The sequence below is a fragment of the Grus americana genome, chromosome 3, assembly GCF_028858705.1.
Source record: "Grus americana isolate bGruAme1 chromosome 3, bGruAme1.mat, whole genome shotgun sequence".
Classification (NCBI taxonomy): domain Eukaryota; kingdom Metazoa; phylum Chordata; class Aves; order Gruiformes; family Gruidae; genus Grus; species Grus americana.
Window position 1 is genome coordinate 38819950 of NC_072854.1, and position 20851 is coordinate 38840800.

The 20851-nt window shown below is 43.6% G+C and overlaps 1 protein-coding gene across 4 annotated transcripts in view; it reads left to right on the top strand.

Annotated features, from left to right (window-relative positions):
• The first annotated feature begins 1277 nt into the window (after positions 1 to 1277).
• Positions 1278 to 20851, top strand: part of MRAP2 (melanocortin 2 receptor accessory protein 2) — a 29162-nt gene continuing 9588 nt past the window's right edge. For 2 of the 4 annotated variants that reach the window (XM_054821244.1, XM_054821245.1), the window contains exons 1-6: positions 1278 to 1541; positions 7926 to 8023; positions 8699 to 8861; positions 11547 to 11651; positions 13442 to 13587; positions 19971 to 20070. In XM_054821244.1, coding sequence (XP_054677219.1) covers positions 13461 to 13587; positions 19971 to 20070 — 227 coding nt within the window. In that variant the 5' untranslated portion in view covers positions 1278 to 1541; positions 7926 to 8023; positions 8699 to 8861; positions 11547 to 11651; positions 13442 to 13460. Of the gene's footprint in view, positions 1551 to 7925; positions 8024 to 8698; positions 8862 to 10559; positions 10660 to 11546; positions 11652 to 13441; positions 13588 to 19970; positions 20071 to 20851 lie in introns of those variants that run through there. The other 2 variants (XM_054821247.1, XM_054821248.1) reach the window with 2 other exon arrangements.

Here is a 20851-nt window from a genome sequence, read left to right on the forward strand (position 1 = left end):
GCAAGAAGACAAATGGACGTGAACCACATAGAGAGGCTGATGCTAAAGAGTAAATACCAGAGAACTAGCAAGGATCCACTACAACAGTTGAGGGTGGGTATTGCAGCAGGCCGGTGGCTTTGTTGGATAGGTGTGTGAGACTTGTTTCCTAGTACTGGATTGCAAAATTAAGTCATCTCATTCATTACAGCACTTGATTGCCATGAAGATGATTAAAAGCCACGAAGATGGTGAAGGGACTGGAGAATGTGAGGTATGAGAAGAGACTAAGGGAGCTGTGATTGCTTAGCCTAGAGAAGGCTCAGGATGCTCTCACCAATAACCGATGGTGGGAATAAAGAAGGTGGACTGAGATTCTTGTCAGTGGTGTCCAGTGACAGGAAAAGAGGCAATGGGCACAAATTAAAGTAATGTAACTTCCATTAAATGTGAGAAAAATGGGGTTTTTTGCAGTGAGGGTGATCAAACACCAGGACAGGTTGCCCAGAGAGGTTGTGGAGTCTCCCTCCTTTGAGATATTGAAGACCCAACTCTTGTCCTGAGCAACATGCTCTAGCTGACCCCGCTTCAGGAGGTCTAAATGACCTCCAGATGTCCTACCAACCCTCCATGATTCTGTCATTTGCATTGCTTTGACAATTGCAAGCAACAGAGTGAGGTACTAATTTCACATATTCTTAAAGGTCTCTGTTTTAACAAACTGCAGTTCATATGGATGGAAATGGTGCAAGAGGCCATACAATTCCTGTGGTTTTAAAGCACTGCCCTTCACCTCCTGGCAGCAGAGACAGCACCTCACCTGGAGCAGGCCTGGCTGCCCAGGGCCCCACTTGCAATGACTCCCCACGGGGGGCCGTAGGCCTACCCATGTGCAAACACACTTGCCCCTCCACTTCCAGCAGGACCAGGCCACCCTTCTCGGCTCTCCTCACCCTCCAAAACTGACGTTCCCCCTTGAGATGCTTGTGCTCCTGCGAGGCAAGCGACACACGGCAGCTACTCCCAACTGGTGCTCTTCCCGTCAGATGCCGTGCAGCTCCCTACTCTCCTCCCCTCAGCGCCCGCGGACGGGCACACGGGCCCGGGTCGGGGACCAAGACCTGTCTCCAGCCGGGCCGCCTCACGGCGACGAGCCCTGCACGCCCCGCTGCCCGCACCTGCGGCCGCCCGCGAGAGCGCTCCCGCCCGCGCTACCCATTGGCCCGGCCGCGTCACGTGGCCGTGCCATGCCGCCCGGGCGGGCTGGGGCGCCGCGGCTGCTGCTGATTCATTGGCTGTAGCGGGTCGCGGTCCCGCTCGGCTCCGTTAGGCTCGGCTCGCGCGCGGCGCGGCCGTTGCCGCTGCCCGGTCAGTCAGTCAGGTAGGAGGGTGGGAGCGGGCGTCACCTCCCGCTGGCTTCATCCCGCCCGGCTCCTTCTCCTCAGCGCTGAATCGTCGCGGGGCGAGGGCATCCCTGAGGGCTGCGCCTTTCGTCTGGGACGAAGTGGCGCTTCGGGGGCTGGAGGCGCGCACGGAGGCGCGGGGGGACGTGCCTGGTGCGGGTAAGCGCGGTGAGGAAACGGCTCTGCGGCGGGGGGTGACCGAGCGGAGGGCGGGATGGATGGCGCTGCCCTGCCCTGCCCGCTCCGCCGTAGGGCCCGCTGCCGCGGCTGGCGGTGCGCGGGTGGGTCGGTGCTCCCGGCTGGGCGGCGCGGGGTGCCGCTGCCCCAAGTGTTTGTACTTCAGCCTGCGTTAGCAGGCGGCTGAGTGGTTTCAACTTGCTCAAGCCTTAAGGTCTGAAGTACTCCTCCAATTTTTATTTTATTTAAAATAATAAAAAAGCTTGCGGTGGTACTATTCATTTGGGTGATGTGGAAAATGCCACCTGCAGAAAGCTTGTGTCGCGTTTCTGAATTCGTAACGGAGTGATTCCATCTGATGTTAGGAAATCTGTGTATTCAAAAGCAAAACAGGTAGAAAGCCCATAGCTTGCTTGGAATACATGGAAATTCTTTTCAGTCCCCCCCACGTTGTATGTTGTGTTCTGTTCTGACTACTGAGCATTTGAATGAGCTTAAAAATTTAACATAAAATGTTTGCAAAAAAAAAAAGGCAAGGTAAGTTTGTGGTGTGTTTGTGGTGGTTTTTTCTTTCTTTTTTTTTTTCTAGATGACATCTCCCTTTGTGCTTTCAGACTGAAAAGGATGAAAGTCTCTCCTCCATGCAGCCTTAGATTACTTCTATTCTCAGTCTTGCCCTCTTCCCTTTCCCCTATGTGCTCTTCCCTAGTCTTCTGCTGATTCTCATACTCTCCCCCCCCCCCCTTCCTTCTCCCTTAACAATCTCTTTCTTAACAGTCCTCTTAGCAGTCTCTTCCTCTGGTGAGCAGCCTCTGTTGATATTGACTGGTGTGGCAGGCAGTTCAGGTCCCTCTCCTGAGCTGTCAGCCCTTGTCTTTGTCACTTCAGTGACAAGCCAGCAAAACTTCCTTCTGAGCAGTCTCTGTTCCCTGACATTTGCCTTGCTCCTTCTGATGTATCAACCTTGTTCAGCACCTAATGCTGGATGGCGATGTGAAGTGTAAGCACGCTATTAGTTTACTACTTCTCCTGTGACAGGTGTAGCTGGTAGAGGGATGGGACAGCAGTGGCAATGCTGTCTTAAACTGCCTTGGCAAGGCTGGTCGGGTTTTGTTTCTGAGAACGTTGAGGCACTTCTATTTCCAGGTGTGTTTCACAGCCTACTGTTCTGTTTTAGAGCTGCTCCCTCTGCTCCTGTCTGTTACTCTCATTTGAGCTCCCCAGAGGCTGTATACACAGGGATGCAGATTTACGTAACTGATGTGGAAATAAATAGATGTTTTGATTTCTGCTTGGAGATAATCAGGTAATAGTCTCTAATACTGCTTGTTTTTTCTTGTCCATTTGTGGTTTCCTATTCAGGTTCCTAATCAGGGAGTCACGACAATTTTTTACCACAGGAGTAAATACCTGGAAAGATGCCAGGGGAATGGCAACTCTCCATTGACTGAGGACAGCCTAGCTCCATTCTTGCTAAAAATAACGAGACATTCTGGGTGTATCAATCACAAGCAAAAATATATAAAATAAATCAAGCTATTGCGAGAGAATACTTTTTTTTTTTGAAGGAAAAAAAATCCAGAATATTAAGAGCTGGACAAAGTCATTTACTGCCTATTCTTTTGCTGGTTGCCCACGTACACTGTGGTGGAAGAGGTTTTAAGGTGAAGCACAGATGATGCTCTTGATGCTTGTTCAACAATTTAAATAAAATTTCCAGTCTTTGAACCAATAATACGATCTATTACTGGCAAAATTTTAGTACAAATAAGTGAAGGTTTTATTCTGCATACTCACTGCAATGGGCCTTGGTTGTACTGTTTTAATAATGTTTCCTTGGTCTCTAGTTGCTTGTTTACAGCCTGGTGTAGCACAGAGATGTGGCAGGGATTAAGAGTGGGAGAATTCAGATGTGCGCTTGTGAGTTGCGTACTGCCGTCTGATTTACCTGAAAAGAAAGTTGTATTTGAGGCACTACAGTAAATTGTTTGCTTCTTCAGCAGCACTGGAGGGAAGAATTAGATCTAAAGACAGAAAAAACCCGAACAACCAAACCCAGTTCTGGCTTGGAAAAATCCCAAACTGGTTTGACTTTTAATAAACAGCTCCATTTCAGTGCCTGTCTGAAATTCTCACAGAATGATTGAGGCAAAATTTCTGCATCATATTGTAGGCTAACTACAAAAGTTCAGAAAACACTTGTCATTCAAGTGTGGAAGTTTTCAAGAAAAGCTGTATTTTTTATTTTATTTTGTTTTGTTAGTTCTTGAGGAAACATAATATGTAACTGACTTTTCAAATTGAAAAGCTCAGGTGTTATTTGTGTCTGAGAGATTATGGCTTTACAGACCCCATGTGGGTGAGAGCGTAAACTGAAGATTTTTTCACCATAGCACAGTCAAACCACAGCTGTGAGACAGCCAAGTGTGGGAGTAGTTCTGAAAAAATGGTCAATCGTACCTGGGGTTTTTTTTCATCTCTGCCAGTTTATCTTCCACTGGCTTCAGCGTAGACAAAGAACAAAACTATTTCTGTGGGGAGCACAACTAAGAAGTGACGAGGTGCTATGAGAAGTGTGCTGTGGCCTCTACTTCAGACCAGATGGACATTATGTGAAGATTAGAGTCTTATTTTGTCATGGGAGAGGGGAAATGTACTCAGCTTCCACTTCAAAGCACTTTGGTGGGTTTTTTTCACTGATACAAAGTGAAAACAGAGCTATGAAATGAGGCCTGAATGCACTCAGCCATTTTCTGGGCTGTGCAACCCTATGAACAGCTGCTCTGTGTTTAAACCCAGGGGCCAGCACGTTGCCATGGGGCACTCTGCAGGTTTGGTAGGGGTGGCCTGTGCAGCAGCAGCACCTCTGCTGCATGGTGCAGGGCGTCTTCAGGCCCAGGTCACTGACACGAAGGGAGGCCAGGTAATTTTGGCTGTTTATCAGTGCTGAGTTTCCCAGAAACAATCACATAACAGTACTTCCTTCTTTCAGCCTTGCCCCTGTTACAAATAGTCAGTTTAGGTGTGGTTATCTGAAATACTCCCAGGTGCCTCTGTTCTTAGATTCAGTTATTCTTTTGACTGCACTGAGCACTATGCTTCCAGTGTTTCTTCATGACTTGCAGACTAGCCAGTTTGAGTAAATCTAGTTGAGTAACTCTATGCATAGGGTTACGTGCATTGACATAAATTCTCTTCACAGTGACATTTTTTTTTTTGTTTCAAATTTCACATCATCTTTTAGTTATTAAAAAAAAGAAAAATTAAAATGTTTGTTCTGCCCTGCTATGGAGGCTGCTTTTTTAATAGGTTCTTATGTGATAACACAAATTGAAGGTATTTTAAAAACAACTCTTATAGTTAACTTATCTTCTGATGGAGCCATTCCAGTTGACCTGCAGTGGGCTGATCAGTAAGAGTGTGGAGGGGGAGAAGCTTCCCTTTCTCTCTACTCAGAATAAAGCATTGGATTGACAGACATCAGGATTAGCAAGGAATCCAAAACATCCCCATCTCAGCACTGAGCTTTCTGTGAGAATAAAACTGATAGAGACATTTAATAAAATTAAAAAAAGGACTACTTTAAAGCAGGAAAATTCAGGAAAACAGTGCAGCCCAAAAGCAGAGACATTCAGAGCAGGCCAGTTGCAAACTTGCTTTATGGTTTACTCTTACCTCATTAGTGGATGTGCCAGAGTTCTTTCACTTCAGAGTTTTCTATAATAAATCTGCCTGGGACCTGTAACTGTGATGTTTACTGAAAGGTTAAAGGTTAAAAATTCATATTGTGAAAGGTTAAAATTGGCAGTATTATAAATAGCTGAGGGAAAGGCAGCCTTTCTTTTGTAAAGTGTTGAATACGCTTACATATACCATTGATGTCAGCATTTGTAACGTTGTAGGACTTAAAAGGTCCCAGTACTTTAGTGCTTACTGATAGGGCTTCTTCTAGTCTGGTTGGTCTTCAGGGAACTTGGCTTTTGAAGCTGCCGTATTTGCACATCTAAGAGGAGATTGACTTTTGGCGGGGAGAGGAAAATGGGCTCAGCAATACCCAGAGCTCTCTTCTGACCACAGCCTTGCTGTGTCTGCAGCTGTGTCCATGAGCCATGCTGAGAACTAGGTTCAGCAGAAGTTCAGCTGAGGCATATCAGGCCAAGTGCTGGGTCCTACATTTGGGTCACAACAACCCCCCCACAACGCTACAGGCTTGGGGAAGAGTGGTTGGAAAGTGCCCAGCGGAAAAGGACCTGGGGTTGCTGGTTGACAGCCAGCTGAACATGAGCTGGCAGTGTGCCCAGGTAGCCAAGAAGGCCAACAGCATCCTGGCTTGTATCAGGAATAGTGTGGCCAGCAGCAGTAGGGATGTGATTGTGCCCCTGTACTTGGCACTGGTGAGGCCACATCTTGAGTACTGTGTTCAGTTTTGTACCACTCAGTACAAGAAGGACACTGAGCTGCTGAAGTGTTTCCAGAGAAGGGCAACGAAGCTGGTGAAGGGTCTGGAGAACAAGTCTTATGAGGAGCGGCTGAGGGAACTGGGGTTGTTTAGTCTGGAGGAAAGGAGGCTCAACAGAGGCCTTATTGCTCTCTACAGCTACCTGAAAGGAGGTTGTATTGAGGTGGGTGTTGGTTTCTTCTCCCAAGTAACTAGCAATGGGATGAGAGGAAATGGCCTCAAATTGCTCCAGGGGAGGTTTAGATTGGATATTAAGAGAAATTTCTTCACCAGAGGAGTGGTCAAGCATTGGAACAGGCTGCCCGGAGAGGTGGTGGAGTCACCATCCCTGGAGGCGTTCAAAATATGTGTAGACGTGGCACATTGGGACATGGTTTAGAAGGCATGGTGGTGTTGGGTTGACAGTTGGACTTGATGATCTTAGAGGTCTTTTCCAACCTTAATGATTCTATGATGTCTGGGAAAAGGCTGCTGAAAGGATAATCTTCCCTTCATTAAAAATGCTCAAATTTAAGCCTGTTATTTTCTCTTTAGAAAAATAGACTTTGCTTAAAAGAAAGGTTTAGTCTTGTTTTCTACTGTGACTATAACAACTGTCAAGGGGTTTGGTTTTTATTGTTTTTGTGTAGAGATGTATTATTTGGGTGGAAGAGTGAATTCTTGTAATATATCGGGTTTTTTGCCATGCTGAATGTCAAAATGAAATGTTTTCTGAGCTCAACTGAAGCTCAGCTTTGTACATTGAAGATGGATGATGGATTGATTGTGTAATTCTGCCCTAGCTACAGGAAATAAATGGAATTATGGCTAACAATCTTTATTATTTGTAGATAATACTGTCTCTTAAGACTGTATATTCTGACTGCAGTTTTTAAAGCTTTTGATACTGGAGCTAAGCTAAGCTGTTTGCTTCAGTGTGTTTTGGGAGCAAATCCCAGTAGCTCTATACTGAGTGTTCCATGTCCCTTTGCTGTCAGTGCAGGACTGAAACTTTAAGAACTGAAGGAATACGTAGCTTCTGTGATGCAACGTTAGGTATAATTCAGCTGTCTTCTCAGACAAGGCTTACGAGTGAGCTTATATAGTATTTGCTCTGTTTTCAGATCCATACAGTTGTCTGAACTCATAGTATGGTATGATTTCATAATAGTTTCAGCCTAACTTCCAGGTGGCCCCTACTGAGTTGAACTACTAAGTGGGCATTAATGTTTGCATATATCATTATTATCTTTAGGAAAATATTTGGCAAACGGTTTTGGTCTTTTATTTGTTAATAAAAGACACAATGTCATTGTTTCTAAACTAAGTACAACCAGTACTTAAACGATTAGCATGCAAATTGTATATAGTTGTGTGGAGACCTCCTTTTACACTGCAGCGCACGCACGGCACAAGATATGAAGCATTAGTACATGGAAAATAAGACATTTTCATAAGAATGTATGTGTGTGGTGTATAAATAGTTTATTGTTGGAGTCTAGTTTACATTGCACAGTTATAAGGATAATAAAATGTGTGTTATATGATGTGTAACACAGTAGTATAAGGCACAGATGTCTGTAACTTTGTCCTTTCTTATCCTTAGTTCCCAGGATAAACAGTGACTAAACAAACACTTTTCCTTACCATTGTTATAAAGTCCTTTTGTGATGAATGCAACATCATTCTTGTTATTTTAGTGCAACAGCTCATGCAGATGATGCTGTTTGAGCATCAATCACAAACATAACCACTGTTAACATTGGTACTTTCTTTTCTCTCCCAGAAAAGTCCCAGGTATCATGCACTCAAATTTGACATGTATGATTGATTTTTTTTTTTAATTGTACAGTCAGTTTTCAGGTATCTTTATATTTTTATTGCTAAATTTCACTTGTTTTGTATAGCTTTCTTCTCTCTTATTGTAGGTGGGAAGATTGAGTATTCCCCTGAAAAGACCACAAGTTTAATCTGAAATCCTTCCCATCCAGGATCTCGAGAATTAGCAAGAAGCAAGGACCATTTGGTTAAGTATTTCCTGCAGACTTCTTTCTCATCAGTGCTTGGGAGTGGCACGGCTTTTTCAAAGCAATAGCCATGTAGCAGGGTTGTAGAGAGACGGGGTTTGTATTACCTTTCAGCTAATGCAGTGCAGGGTAAATAAGTTTGTGCTTGGTTTTTTCACTGACTTCTTTTCTTCTGACTTCCTCTCTTAGCCCTTGGGATGGGGTAAGAAAAGGAATATGGTGGTGGCTGGTTCCCTAGCCCCCTGCCTCCCCTGCAGAATATTGTTGCTGATATGGGGACTTCGAGGATATGGGAACAGCTTGAGTTGTTAACTTCTCATAGCCAACAACTTCTGGGTTAATTGTACTGCCTAGCTGATTCATCAGGGTGTAGTGCTAAGCTTTCTTAGGCTAGGACTTCTCACAGTTTGAAATTCTGCTACTTTTTTTTACTGCCTGGCTTTTGGAATCTCCACAGTTTGTAAGGGGCCAACAGTTTGTTCATTTAGTCTATGAAGACTATAAAGTGCTTAGACTCTATGATAGTAAGCAGAATGGAAGTATGTAGAAAATAAATGTAGGTTTTGATTGAAAATTTATCAAGTTGCTTGTATCTACCATATTGGTAGGATTTTTTGCTCCAGAAATGAACAGTACGTTGACCAGTCCATGTGGTTTTATTCTTGTGCATGCAGGTCAAGTTTGGAGGTAGTTGTTGCTGGTTATATACAAGGCTGGTTCCAGATGTGCACAAACCTAGATTTGCATTTGTGGCCCCAGTGGTGGTGTAAGCCATGAAGTTGTACTTCATATATGGCGTGTGTCCAATTTTACCTTTACAGTGACTCGGTTTGAAAGGTAAGTGGCTGTGAGCATTGTGCACTGTACCGATGATGTCCAGGTTGAAGCAAATAGTCCAACTGCAGCACAGTTTGATGCCCTGCTGCTGCAGTTCAAAGATGCAGATTTTGTGCAAATGTAGCCCAATGGTCAAACTGGCTTGTACCAGTGGCAGGCAAACTATGACCTTACAAACTTTCACACAGTTTACACACGAGTTCTTATGAAGGTATAATTCAACTCCAGGAGTTGTAGTTGTATCTGTGTATCTGTTGACATCCTTTATCTGCAGAGACCAACCCAATGCTCCAGAAGAAGGCCATGAGCACTTGCCCCTTTTTAGTTTCCAGGACACTGACCTGCCTGAATCTCCTGGCTGGCAGCACTGAACACAGCCCTGCTTTGGGATTTCTTGAGTGATCAAAGTAAAGCTTTTTGTTGTTCACTTACTCCTGAAAGAAATGAGCCAGAGTGAGGAATGGCTGGCTGCATCCATACACATCAAAGTCAACAGAGGGGCTTTCATGTTTGCCTTAAGCAACTCCTGTGCCCCTTCCCCACCCCCCCAAAAAGACCCCCTCCGCAAGGTCAATTAGAGGACCTCCCTGTCATGCCTCAGAGCTGTGGGATGAATCACTGCTGTCCACTCATGGCAGGAAGAGCGCTTGAGTGCATCTCCTAGGGGAATTCCTTCCCAGAAGCCCTTATCCGGCACCTGCAGTCCCTCCACAACCTGCTGCAGCCTGGAGGGTGCACGTGACAGGCTGCTAGCAGGCCAGCTCACCCTACTTTGCTCTTCCTCGGGAGATGCAAGGTCTTAATGCTCAGTATTTTCCCTGTGCTGGTCCTTGTTTCACCATAGTAGGCTGACCTTTTAAGTAGAAAAGGTTTGCTAGATCATTTAGAGGCATATTTTATATTTCCCACAAATCCTGAGGAAAAGGTTTAGCCTGGGAGCTGGTGACCCATGTTTCAGTTAGCACCTCTCTCTCTGACAGTGGCTTGTCTACAATAGAAGTAGGCCTAGAAATGCTTGTAGACGGTAGTGAAACACTGCAGCTTCTAGTCCTAACCTAAGACTGAAACAGGACAGATTCTTTTTTGTCCTAGAAGTAGCTATTCTCCACATAAATCATAAATGGACTCTAGTGAGTAGATCGGGAGAGAGATCTGCATGTGGCCCAATTAACCTAATCTGCCTGCACTTGAGGTGGAAGAAGAAACATTGGTGATGCTATATGAGAAATATTTAAATTAAAGACTCCTTGATAAGGCTATAAAAGAGAAAAGCATTTCTTAAACAGAAATGTGCTAATAACAGTTGGCAAGAGATTAATCATCAATAAAACATTGAGGAGAAGGAAAAGATGGTGGGAACCTTGTGCAGCACCATGTAGTCTCTTAGGGCTCATTCACAAAATGAAACACAAAGTCTTGTAAGGGACAACTGACAGAGCTGAGATGGGAGCAAACTAGGACAGGAATCTTAGGTTTCTCTCTGTACTGTTTGCTTCATCCAGAGGCAGCAGTTAATTTAGTTGATTAAAAGCAAGAAAAAATTTCTAAAGCTTAATTAGATATTCTCTCTGATTCCAGGAAGTAAGAAGATTTTCTAGTCATTGGGAAAGCAAAGGAGGAACTTCACTGTTAACACGGTCACTTGAAGTTAGACTTACATCTTTCAGTCATGTTCTTTAAGGGTTGGAAGTAGAGAATGGGAAACATTCTCAGCCATGAGCTGGATTGTCTACTGTCTTTCTTCCTCCTCTTCTGTGCTTCAGGCTATTTAATCTCCCTTCTGAGTGGCTAAAGGAAGGTGAGGGCAATGTGAAGCTCCTTATTCTGATTCAAGCAAACTGGGTTTGGTCGTTTCTCCCTCCCCATTGGCAAATTGCTCATTGTGAAAACTAAGTTGGTTTAAGTTGAGAAATAGATCCATTTCTTGTTTAAAGGATTTATCATTTGTTAGTCAAGTTTTGGTATGTGTTTAAGGTTCTGAACATTGTAACTGGGTATGAAGTTTACTTTTTCAAGCATACTTCGCTATTCATTTAAAATTGTTTTGAGGCATTCCTGCTGGCACTTGCTAATGGTTGCAGAAAGAACTTTTTTATAAATTTGAAAAGCTGTCCATATTCCCTGGGTGAATTTGTGTTCCTCATTTTGTGCCTGATTCTTGTTCTTTATGTATGGCCCTCCTAGCACTTGAACCACGTGCTTTACTTGCACAGCCTTGTTCAATCCTTAGGAAGGACTGAAGGCTCAGTTATTTTGCGTGACATGGCTATTTAAGGCCCTTCAAGAAACTTTATCTGGATTTGACTTTGTGCCCACAGAACAACTAATTGCCATAGTTTTATGAACTGCATGAAGTCTCCGCCCTGCTGGGTTTTAATTGAATGCAAAATTACCCAAAGCTCAATTTGCTTTTACAATAAGTATTTTGTAATGTGTTTCAAGTTGGATGTCCTGACTCCAGCTGCTGCAGCAGATGTTTTACGCAGAGATGCGCTCTCTTTTGGTGTGCATAAAACTGTCTAATACTCTGAAAAAATTACTCTGCAAAATGTAAATCCCTAGTGCATTGTTGTGGTAATGACAGAAATATCTGTCAGGACAATTTTAGTGATGCTTAATGTTGCATTGCAGTTTTTTTGTTAATCTGTGGGAAAAATCACTCCTGTTTTATTTTTCCTTCCATAGTGGCATATTGAAGCTGTTTATTAGCACAGAGAAGTTTAGGTTGGAAGGGACCTCTGGTGGTCATCTGGTCCAACCTCCTGCTCAAAGCATGTTCAACTAGATCAGGTAAATTTTTACTTGTATCTACTTTAAATTTCCTGTTTCCCAATTTGTGTCTCTTATCTCTTGTCCTCTTACTCTGTACCTCTGAGAAGAGTCTGGTTCCGTCATCTCTGCACCCTCTGACTGTAACTGTAGACAGCACTGAGGTCTCCCCAGGGCCTTTTCTTCTCCAGGCTGAACAAACCCAGTTGCCTTAGGCTCTCATGCTTCAGCTCCCTGACAGTCTTGGTGGCCTTCCACTGGACTTGCCTCAGCATGTCTGTGGTGGGTTGACTTTGGCTGGACACCAGGTGCCCACCAAAGCTTCTCTATCACTTCCCTCCTCAGCAGGACAGGGGGGGAGAAAATAAGATGGGGGAAAGAAACCTTGTGGGTCAAGATAAAGGGAGTTTAATAAAGCAAAAGCAAAGGTTGTGCGTGGAAGCAAAGAAAACCAAAAGACTTATTCTCTACTTCCCATCAGCAGATGATGTCTGGCCACTTCCACTGAAGCAGGGCTTCAGTATGTGTAGCAGTTGCTCTGGAAGACAAATGTAAATAACGACCCCACTTCCCTTCCTCCTTTCTCTTAGCTTTTATTGCTGTGGTGTGGAATATCGCTTTGGTCAGTTCAGGTCAGCTGTCCTGTCTGTGTCCCCTCCCAAGATCTTGCCCACCTCCAGCCTGCTGGTGGTGGGGGAGAAATGTGGGAGAGACAGCCTTGATGCTGTGCCAGCACTACTCAGCAGTAGCCAAAACACTGGTAGCCAGCAAGGTGTCGATAACACACCAATGCATGGCACTATGAGGGCTGCAGTGGGGAAAATTAACTCCATCTCAGCCAGACCCAATAGACTGTCCTTGTCTTTCTGGTATTTGGGATACCAAAACTGGATACAGTACCCCAGATAGGATCTTAGCAGTGATAGGTATAGAAGAGTAAACATTTCTCTTGATCTGCTGGCTACACTGTTGTTAATTCACTCCAGTACATGCTTGGCCGCCCTTGCCACAGGGCATGTTGCCAACTCATGTTCAGCTTGTTGTCCATCGCAGGTCCTTCTCCACACAGCTGCTTCCCAGCAGTCATCCCCCAGCCTGTACTACTGCATGGCGTTACTCCCTCTCAGATGCAGGACTTAGCATTTGCAGTGGTGATCCTCATGAGTTTCCTGTTAGTCCGTTTCTCCAGCTTGTCCCAGTCCCTCTGAGTAGCGATCTGCCCTCCAGCCTCTTGAGTGTCCCCTGCACAATCCGTGAACTTCCTACAAGCTCACTCCATTTCATCGTAGTATCAGTCCCTGACGGGTACTGCTGATAACCAGCTGCCAGCTGGACTTCGTATGGATAATGTAACCCTTTGAGCCTGGTAGTCTGACCAGTTCTCCACCCAGATTTTCATGGCAGCATTCATCCTAAGCTGCTGAGGCTGGTGGTCTTTGTTACTTGCTATTTTGAGCTATAAAAACTATATTCAGTTTGAGGAGCCTGGTTTTGATGCTTTGTACGCTTACAGGCATCTCTGTGGAGGTGAGCATAGGTTCTCCTCTTTCCACTGAAGAGAAGCGCTATGTTAACTGGTGGTGGGCAAGCCAAGACTGGGGAAGGAATGGGAGGGGATGTGATATCCTTGTCTGATGAGGCAGTGATACTGGATTTTAAAGGAACAGGTGAGAGAGAGCCTTTGTAAGCATAAGTGGCTGCTCTTGGGAACAGTGATGTGGAAGAGATCCCATAAATAAGAAAGGATCCTCTATAAAGCAAAAGATGTGCTAGAAGTACGTAGTCTCTATTAACGCATTTTGTATCCACAGGTATATATTGAGGTGCAAGATGTCTGCCCTGAGGCTGATTTCTAACAGAACCTCCCAGCAGGCCTTGTCTAACTCTGATTACACCTGGGAGTACGAGTACTATGAGTATGGACCAGTGTCGTTTGAAGGCCTGAAGGCTCATAAGTGTAAGTTCAGCAGAGTCATACTTTATTGCAGCTGAGCTTCCCCATCTTAATGTTCCTGCTCTTCATTTGTAACTGATTACTGTACAAAAATATCTCTCTCCTAATCTTTTGAATGCTCAGCAATTAGAGGCATTACTCTATTTATTAGAGTATAATAATTGTTTATTATTCTGTGTCTTTTTGTTGACTTTTTTTTTGTGCTTGAGAGAACCGTGGATTTCTTGGCTGTGGTAGAAATTTGTCAATACTGAGGAATATCAGGCTATCAGGAACAGTTTATAACGACAAATACAGCCACTGCTGCTTCTGGTGATTACTTGGTATCATCTGTGTTGCTTTGTTCTTGTTCCTGTTAATGCTAAAAAGGCAGTGGTGGGCAGCCTTACTGCTTTTGTTTTTCTTCATAGAAAATAATTTTAAAGCTTTTAAAAGATTTAAAACAAAAAAAGAAATTTCTACTTCTTAAGAAACTTTTATCATTGGGACTCTTCATAGGAGGAGTGTGCTAAATTTGGCATTCTGCTAATACTGGAACTGTTTTACAGTAGAAGTAACAAGTGGAGGACAAGGACCAGAAAGATGAAGAATATGGGTAGGAATTCAGAGGAAATTTATTTAGGACAAGCCAGTACAGCTGGACTAACATTTATCTGAAATCTAGACAATGGCTTTGGCTTTTATGAATTTTTATTTTTTTTCTTAGGGGGAGATGGTTGTGGGGGGGAACAAAAAAAAAAAAGGGAAAAAAATTAACAAGCACTTTGCCTAAGAGAAGCAAACCATCTTGTTTCTTTGTTTCTGAGCTGGATACACTTGAGAGGGTTTGAGCACCAGTCTTCAAAGTATTGGGGAAGGGTCTCCATCCAGTGCTAGAGCACTGGTCCAGGGTGGGATACATACTTTCTGCCTTGTTTGTCATGATGACGGTTCAGACTGGGAAATTGGAGTGCCTGCAGTGGCCGAGAGCAACCCAGAAAGGCTGATCTCCCTTGGCTCTGCACAGTCAGGAGGTTTGGGGAGGCTCTGTAAAGGACAGAAGAAACTTGTTGAAGTTGTTATTAACACATTTAAAAAAAACAGAGCAGAACTTGCTTTTTAGCCTGAATTGTACTTTACCTTTTTTTCCCCCCCAAAAAAAAGTCTGCTGATTACTGTCTGTATTTTTACAAATGTTAGGTACTTGAAAAATGTAGGTTAGCTTTTGTCATGTTTCTAATTTATATTCTATTCTTCCACTTAATCAGAGGCCAAACCTGATTACAAAGACTACTGATTACAAAGATTAGCTGCAGTGTTATGTACATGCCTCCTATTTAGCTCAGTGTGTCAAAGAGTGTAACAGGAGGAAAAAAATATGATAGTTACCTCTGGATTGCAGAAGGTATAGCAGCATAACAGATCTTGGATTGCTATCGAAGTGATTGCTGTGCTAAGTGTGGCAGCTTCACTGTCTGGCTGTGCTGTTCATAGAGTAGGAGTGTTCTGGACAACTCTTACTAGAGAATGGGACAGAAGTAACAACTGCTTTTGAGGTGGAGCTTGATGTACTTATGAAAGAGGTCAATAGTAGTATTGAATCAGTGACCTAGGAAGTCCCTTCTGGGATTTTTTCATTGTTTTGTTTTTTGGGTTTTTTAACCTGATAGATTGGAGTTGGGTCTGTTTATTTTGGTGTTACTGCATGCGTTCTCAGAGGGCTGAGTTTAATCTAATAAAGGAACAATCTATGTCTGTGTGTATGACATGGTATGTTGTTGGTATATTTCTTGTTCTAGCTATTTCCAGCTGAGTTGAAACTGTTGAGGAATGTGGAGGCAATGAGGTCAGACATTTAACTTCACTGAAATCCTAAATTGGGTAGGAAGGAGGAAAGGAGATTACACTGGCGTTGGATTAGGAGGGAGACCTCGAGTATTGACAAAGAAGGGGTGTTGATGAATACCTGTAACTTACGTTGGAGAGCTTAAAGGGGTGTGGACTCCAGTTCACGTGTTGCAGGGTGGCAGTGACACTTGGCTAGCTGTAAAACATCACAGGCCCTTCTTAAAACTAGAGGTGTGTGATTTTTTTTTTTAGTTGTTTGATACATAAGGTATTTCACCCAAAATGAGGACACTTTTTTTGAACCATAATGTTAGATGAATTCAACAAGAGAAAGTTGGAGGCCACTTTCAGATTGATGTTGATTTAATTCATTGTAGGCAAGGGGAGGGTCATAATAATTTAATGTACATACAAAGGAATTCAGAAGCCTGTTTTCTGAAAGCAGAGAGAAATCTATGCAAAGTGACCTGTGAAAAAACATATTGACAAAGCAATCTCATACACAATAATACATTTCTTAAAAAAAAAAAAAAAAAGTGGGGAGAAGATGAGCTGTTCAAATGCCACAGTGACTTCTCAAATATATGACTGCAAAAAAAAGCTGTAAAAAAAGTATGTTCTGCCTGAGGAGAAGTGAAGGCAGGAACTAGAAATCAGAAAATCCAGAAAAGTAGGCACCAGATGTTTTGTAAATTAAAGCTTTAGAAAGTAAATAGACGAAGATAGCCAGCAGATATCTGTGACTGGCAGAGAAAAGAACAAAATCCTTTTTTGTGCATTTGTGTCCTGGTTTTCAGCTGGGATAGAGTTAACTTTCACAAGAAGCTGGGAGGGGACACAGCCAGGACAGCAGACCCAAACTAGCCAAAGGGATATTCCCTACCATATGACATCATGCTCAGTATATAAGGGCTGGAGTTGTCCAGGGAGGAGTTGCTGCTTGGGGACAGGCTAGGCATTGCGTTCCAGGTGGTGAGCAGATTGCATTGTGTATCATCCACTTTGTGTATTCTTTTATAAATACTGTTGTTTTTCTCTCCCTTTGCTGTCTCAGTAAACTGTTCTTATCCCAAACCAGGAGGTTTACCTTTGTCTTCTGGTTCTTCTCCCCAAGTGGCCACGTGGTGCTTGGCTGCTGGCTGGGGCTAAACTGTAACACTTTGGAACAGAAGAAAGCTCAGTAATATTAGAGAGGTAAAATAAGTAGAAATGATCAGGGGAGTCAGGACTGCTGCCAGGATGTTATGAGTCTGTGTTAGGAAGGAAAGGAAGGCTGATACTGTGTGGTGGGTTGACCCTGGCTGGGGGCCAGGTGCCCACCAGAGCCGCTCTCTCACTCCCCTCGTTCACCAAACAGGGGAGAAAAGGTATAATGAAAAGCTTATGGGTTGAGATAAGGATAGGGAGAGATCATTCACTAATTACCATCATGAGCAAAACAGACCAAACTTAGAGAGGGAATTAATCTAATTTATTACTAAGCAAAACAGAGTAGAGGAATGAGAAATAAAATCAACTCTTAAAACACCTCCCCCCACCCCTCCCATCTTCCCGGGCTCAGCGTCACTCCCGGCTTCAACCTCCGCCCCCCTCAGTGGCACAGGGGGACGGGGAAATGGGGGTTACGGTCAGTTCATCTCACGGTGTTTCTGCCGCTTCTTCATCCTCAGGGGGAGGACTCCTCTCATTGTTCCCCTGCTCCAGCATGGAGTCCATCTCACGGGAGACAGTCCTTCACAAACTTCTCCAACATGAGTCTCTCCCATGGGCTGCAGTTCTTCACGAACTGCTCCAGCGTGGGTCTCTTCCACGGGGTGCAGACCTTCAGGAGCAGACTGCTCCAGCATGGGTCCCCCACGGGGTCACAAGTCCTGCCAGCAAACCTGCTCTGGCGTGGGCTCCTCTCTCCATGGTCCACAGGTCTGGCCAGGAGCTTGCTCCAGCGTGGGCTTCCCACGGGGTCACAGCCTCCTTCGGGTGCCTCCACCTGCTCTGGTGTGGGGTCCTCCACAGGCTGCAGGTGGAATCTCTACACCCCCTCATCCTTCCTCCATGGACTGCAGGGGGACAGCCTGCTTCACCATGGCCTTCACCACGGGCTGCAGGGGGATCTCTGCTCTGGTGCCTGGAGCACCTCCTGCCCCTCCTTCTGCACTTACCTTGGTGTTTGCAGAGTTTCTTACATCTTCTCACTCCTCTCTCCGGCTGCAAAAGCTCTAACTGTTTTTTTTCCTTCTTAAATATGTTATCACAGAGGTGCTGATTGGCTTGGCCTTGGCCAGCGGCAGGTCTGTCTTGGAGCCGGCTGGCATTGGCTCTGTCAGACACAGGGGAAGCTTCTAGCAGCTTCTCACAGAAGCCACCCCTGTAGCCCCCCTGCTACCAAAACCTTGCCACGCAAACCCAACACATACTGCAACTTGAGAAACTCATGGGATACTTTCCCAATCTATTTGTAACTTGAGACAGTATTATAAATGTAGTCCTATGTACCGTATTTTTTGAATAAATGTTGTGTACTGTTTATTTTGAATAAATGTTTAGAGGTTAGTAGGTTTGAATGATTTGCAGTTAAATGAGTGAGACCTAAAAGAAATACTGAAGAGAACCCAGGCCACCTGCTTTAATTTTAAACAAATCCAAAGAGTGTAATTGATACAGCAGAAGGTTGGAAGTGCATCAGGAGCCACAATAAAACAAGGAAAATGTACCTTTAGGTGCAGTACACTTAGGAATTCTGTTGGGGGGGGGAACATCAAACAAACAACAAGACAGGCTTGTTATTCAGCACACAAAAAATGCTGATATTTTTTTTTTTTTGGTGGGGAGTAGTAGCTTATCAGAATCTTTATTTTTTAATTTTTTTTATTTTTTCCTTTTTTTCCCTTAGTTGGTGAGTTATATTTTGCAGCTGGATCAATATAATCTATGTGCATGTGTTTTAGACATCTTACTTGATCAGACTTTACATTCTGGTTATCAATGCTGTTGCATATCATTGAAGCATGTCTGACTAATTGGTAGGTACTAGTAGCTGTAAATGGTTAATTGGTATTTTTTTTAATAGGAGTATTTCTTTCTAGATGAAATTCTAAGGTACTATAAAGTCCGGCAGGATGATAGATAATTATGAGCTATTGTGTATTAGACAGGCCAAACACAAAATGCATCTTGAACCACTGAATACAGGCTATAATTATAGAATGATTCTGAAAATAATTTAGGGCTCATAATGCATGGAATTACACAAACTCATACCAGTATGCTTTAAGAAAAAAGGAGTATTACAAACTCCTCCTCCCTCCCCCCATCATGGACACCTATACTTGAACCACCCTCTAGTTATTTTACAAAGGGTGTTGAGAGGGGGAAATGTGGCAGAGATGGAATAAACATTGCAGTGGGAGACTTGAAACTTAACCTCCTTGGCTTAACAGAAAAAGCAATAAAGGAGTGACTTAATTGTGATAAAGTATTTTCACAGGGAGAAGACCTCAAGCTGCAGCAGGCACTTTGACTTCGCAGAGAAAGAGCAAATGTTTTGAATTTATTTCCAGTTTCCAGATCTTCCTTTTAGCATGGAAGATATTTCACAGTGGGAGTGTGATTAACTGTTGGGGTCAAGCACCAGGCAGGATAGCTGATTCCTTGTTTTCTGGTGTCTTTAGTTAGTCCTGTAGGAGATTGAACAGGTGGGCTAAAGTTCTGTGCTGTGCCTGCTGCACTAGGTCAGACAGATCATCCTTGTTGGCTGTAAAGCTACATGATCTCTGAGGTTCAGTAGTAGCTGTGTAATGAGAGGTTAAGGGTAGATGGGATACCTGTCCTGACCAAGACTTCCCTCTTGCATGTTTGTATGTTAATTTTTTTTGAACTTTTACAGTGAAAGTTTTGAATATTTGCATAAGCAAAAAAATAACTAACTGAAATGACAGGTGAAAAAGTACCTGTATACTGTGGGTCCTGGACCAGGTCATGCTTATCAATTGATTGTTGTCTGGAAATATGTTTGTCCCACTTGGACCTCTCTTAATCAAGTTCCTGGAAGCTTTGAGCACTGAGAGAAAGCTAGATCTTTCTAAACCTATTGTGTCAAAGAAATCCATCAAACCCCAGAAACTGAATGGTCTGGGGCAGAAATCATTTAAAATAGCAGGAGTTCAGTTCTACAGGTACAGAGGTTTTTGCTGAAAATCAAATAATCCTCTCTTCTGAGTTCTAGCACTGAAGTTGTTTTTAAAGCAATGCTTTAAATGGGACAGGCATCACAAAGGGAGCTGCTCTTGCTTTACTGACCAAGAGAATTCAGTGTTTTCCCTCTTTCAGCTTGTTTCTGGTTTGTCCAGACATCAGTAAAATTTGGGCTAGAAGTAAGAGCTTCAATGACATCTTTCTGTTTAAAAATAGATAACGATAAATCTGATCATCCTTCTTCTTTGCCACCCAGGAATAAGATGCAAAGTCTTTTGGGATTTGCAGTCATGCTGCATGTGGAAGGAAACTTTCTGCAAGTGCAGGTGAAATACTGATGTTGTTTTCTTTTTTTTTTTTTTTACTAGATTCCATTGTGATTGGATTTTGGGTTGGTCTTGCAGTTTTTGTCATCTTCATGTTTTTTGTCCTGACCCTGCTGACGAAGACAGGAGCACCACATCAAGAGTGAGTCTGAAAACTGGAATAACAAATCCAACCTGCTAAGTGGCATGTCTATTCTTTTGCAGCCCCCAAACAAGCAGCAACAGTGCTGACATTGCACTGGCTCAGTACCATCTTGTTCTAGTCTGTTCTTATGAAAGGGTGCAGTCTATCTTTGTTTCAAATAATCTTCGTTCCAAGCACTTCTAGGAGACCAATTCTGTAGAATTGTTATGAATGTGTTCCCTATTTAGCTAATAATCAGTAGGCATGCAGTAAGAGAAGGGAATAGCTGTATGTATGCATTTTCATGCTAAAAGGAAGTTGGTGGGTAGGCTGCCAAACAGGTGGCTTTAGATTACTGTTCTGCAAATAAATGGGGTCATTCTAGGTAGGATCACGTTATGATGGAGTGGAACAGAGAAATGTGAATACTGACAGAATATATACAAATAAAACGTAGCACAGATGTTAAACTAATGAAGTTGAATTCTGGTGGGTTTCCACATGTTTGTGTGTTCAATCCAAAAGGTAGCTATCGGTAGTACTTACAAAATCTTCCCTTAACCCTGTAGGTCCCCTAGTCTGACTGTCTCAGTTTCTGCTGAGAAATTTCAGTAGATGCTGAAGTACAGATCAACTCCACATTTGTTTAGCACCAAGGACCCCTGAAAGTCACAAACTAACCTTTTTTTCTTCTTTCTGGCTGATAAGTATGTGCAGACCATGCCTTGCCTCAGTCGTTTATCTGCATTTGCACAGCACGTAGGCTGTCAGTGTCCCTTCCTCTGAGAAAGTTTAAACC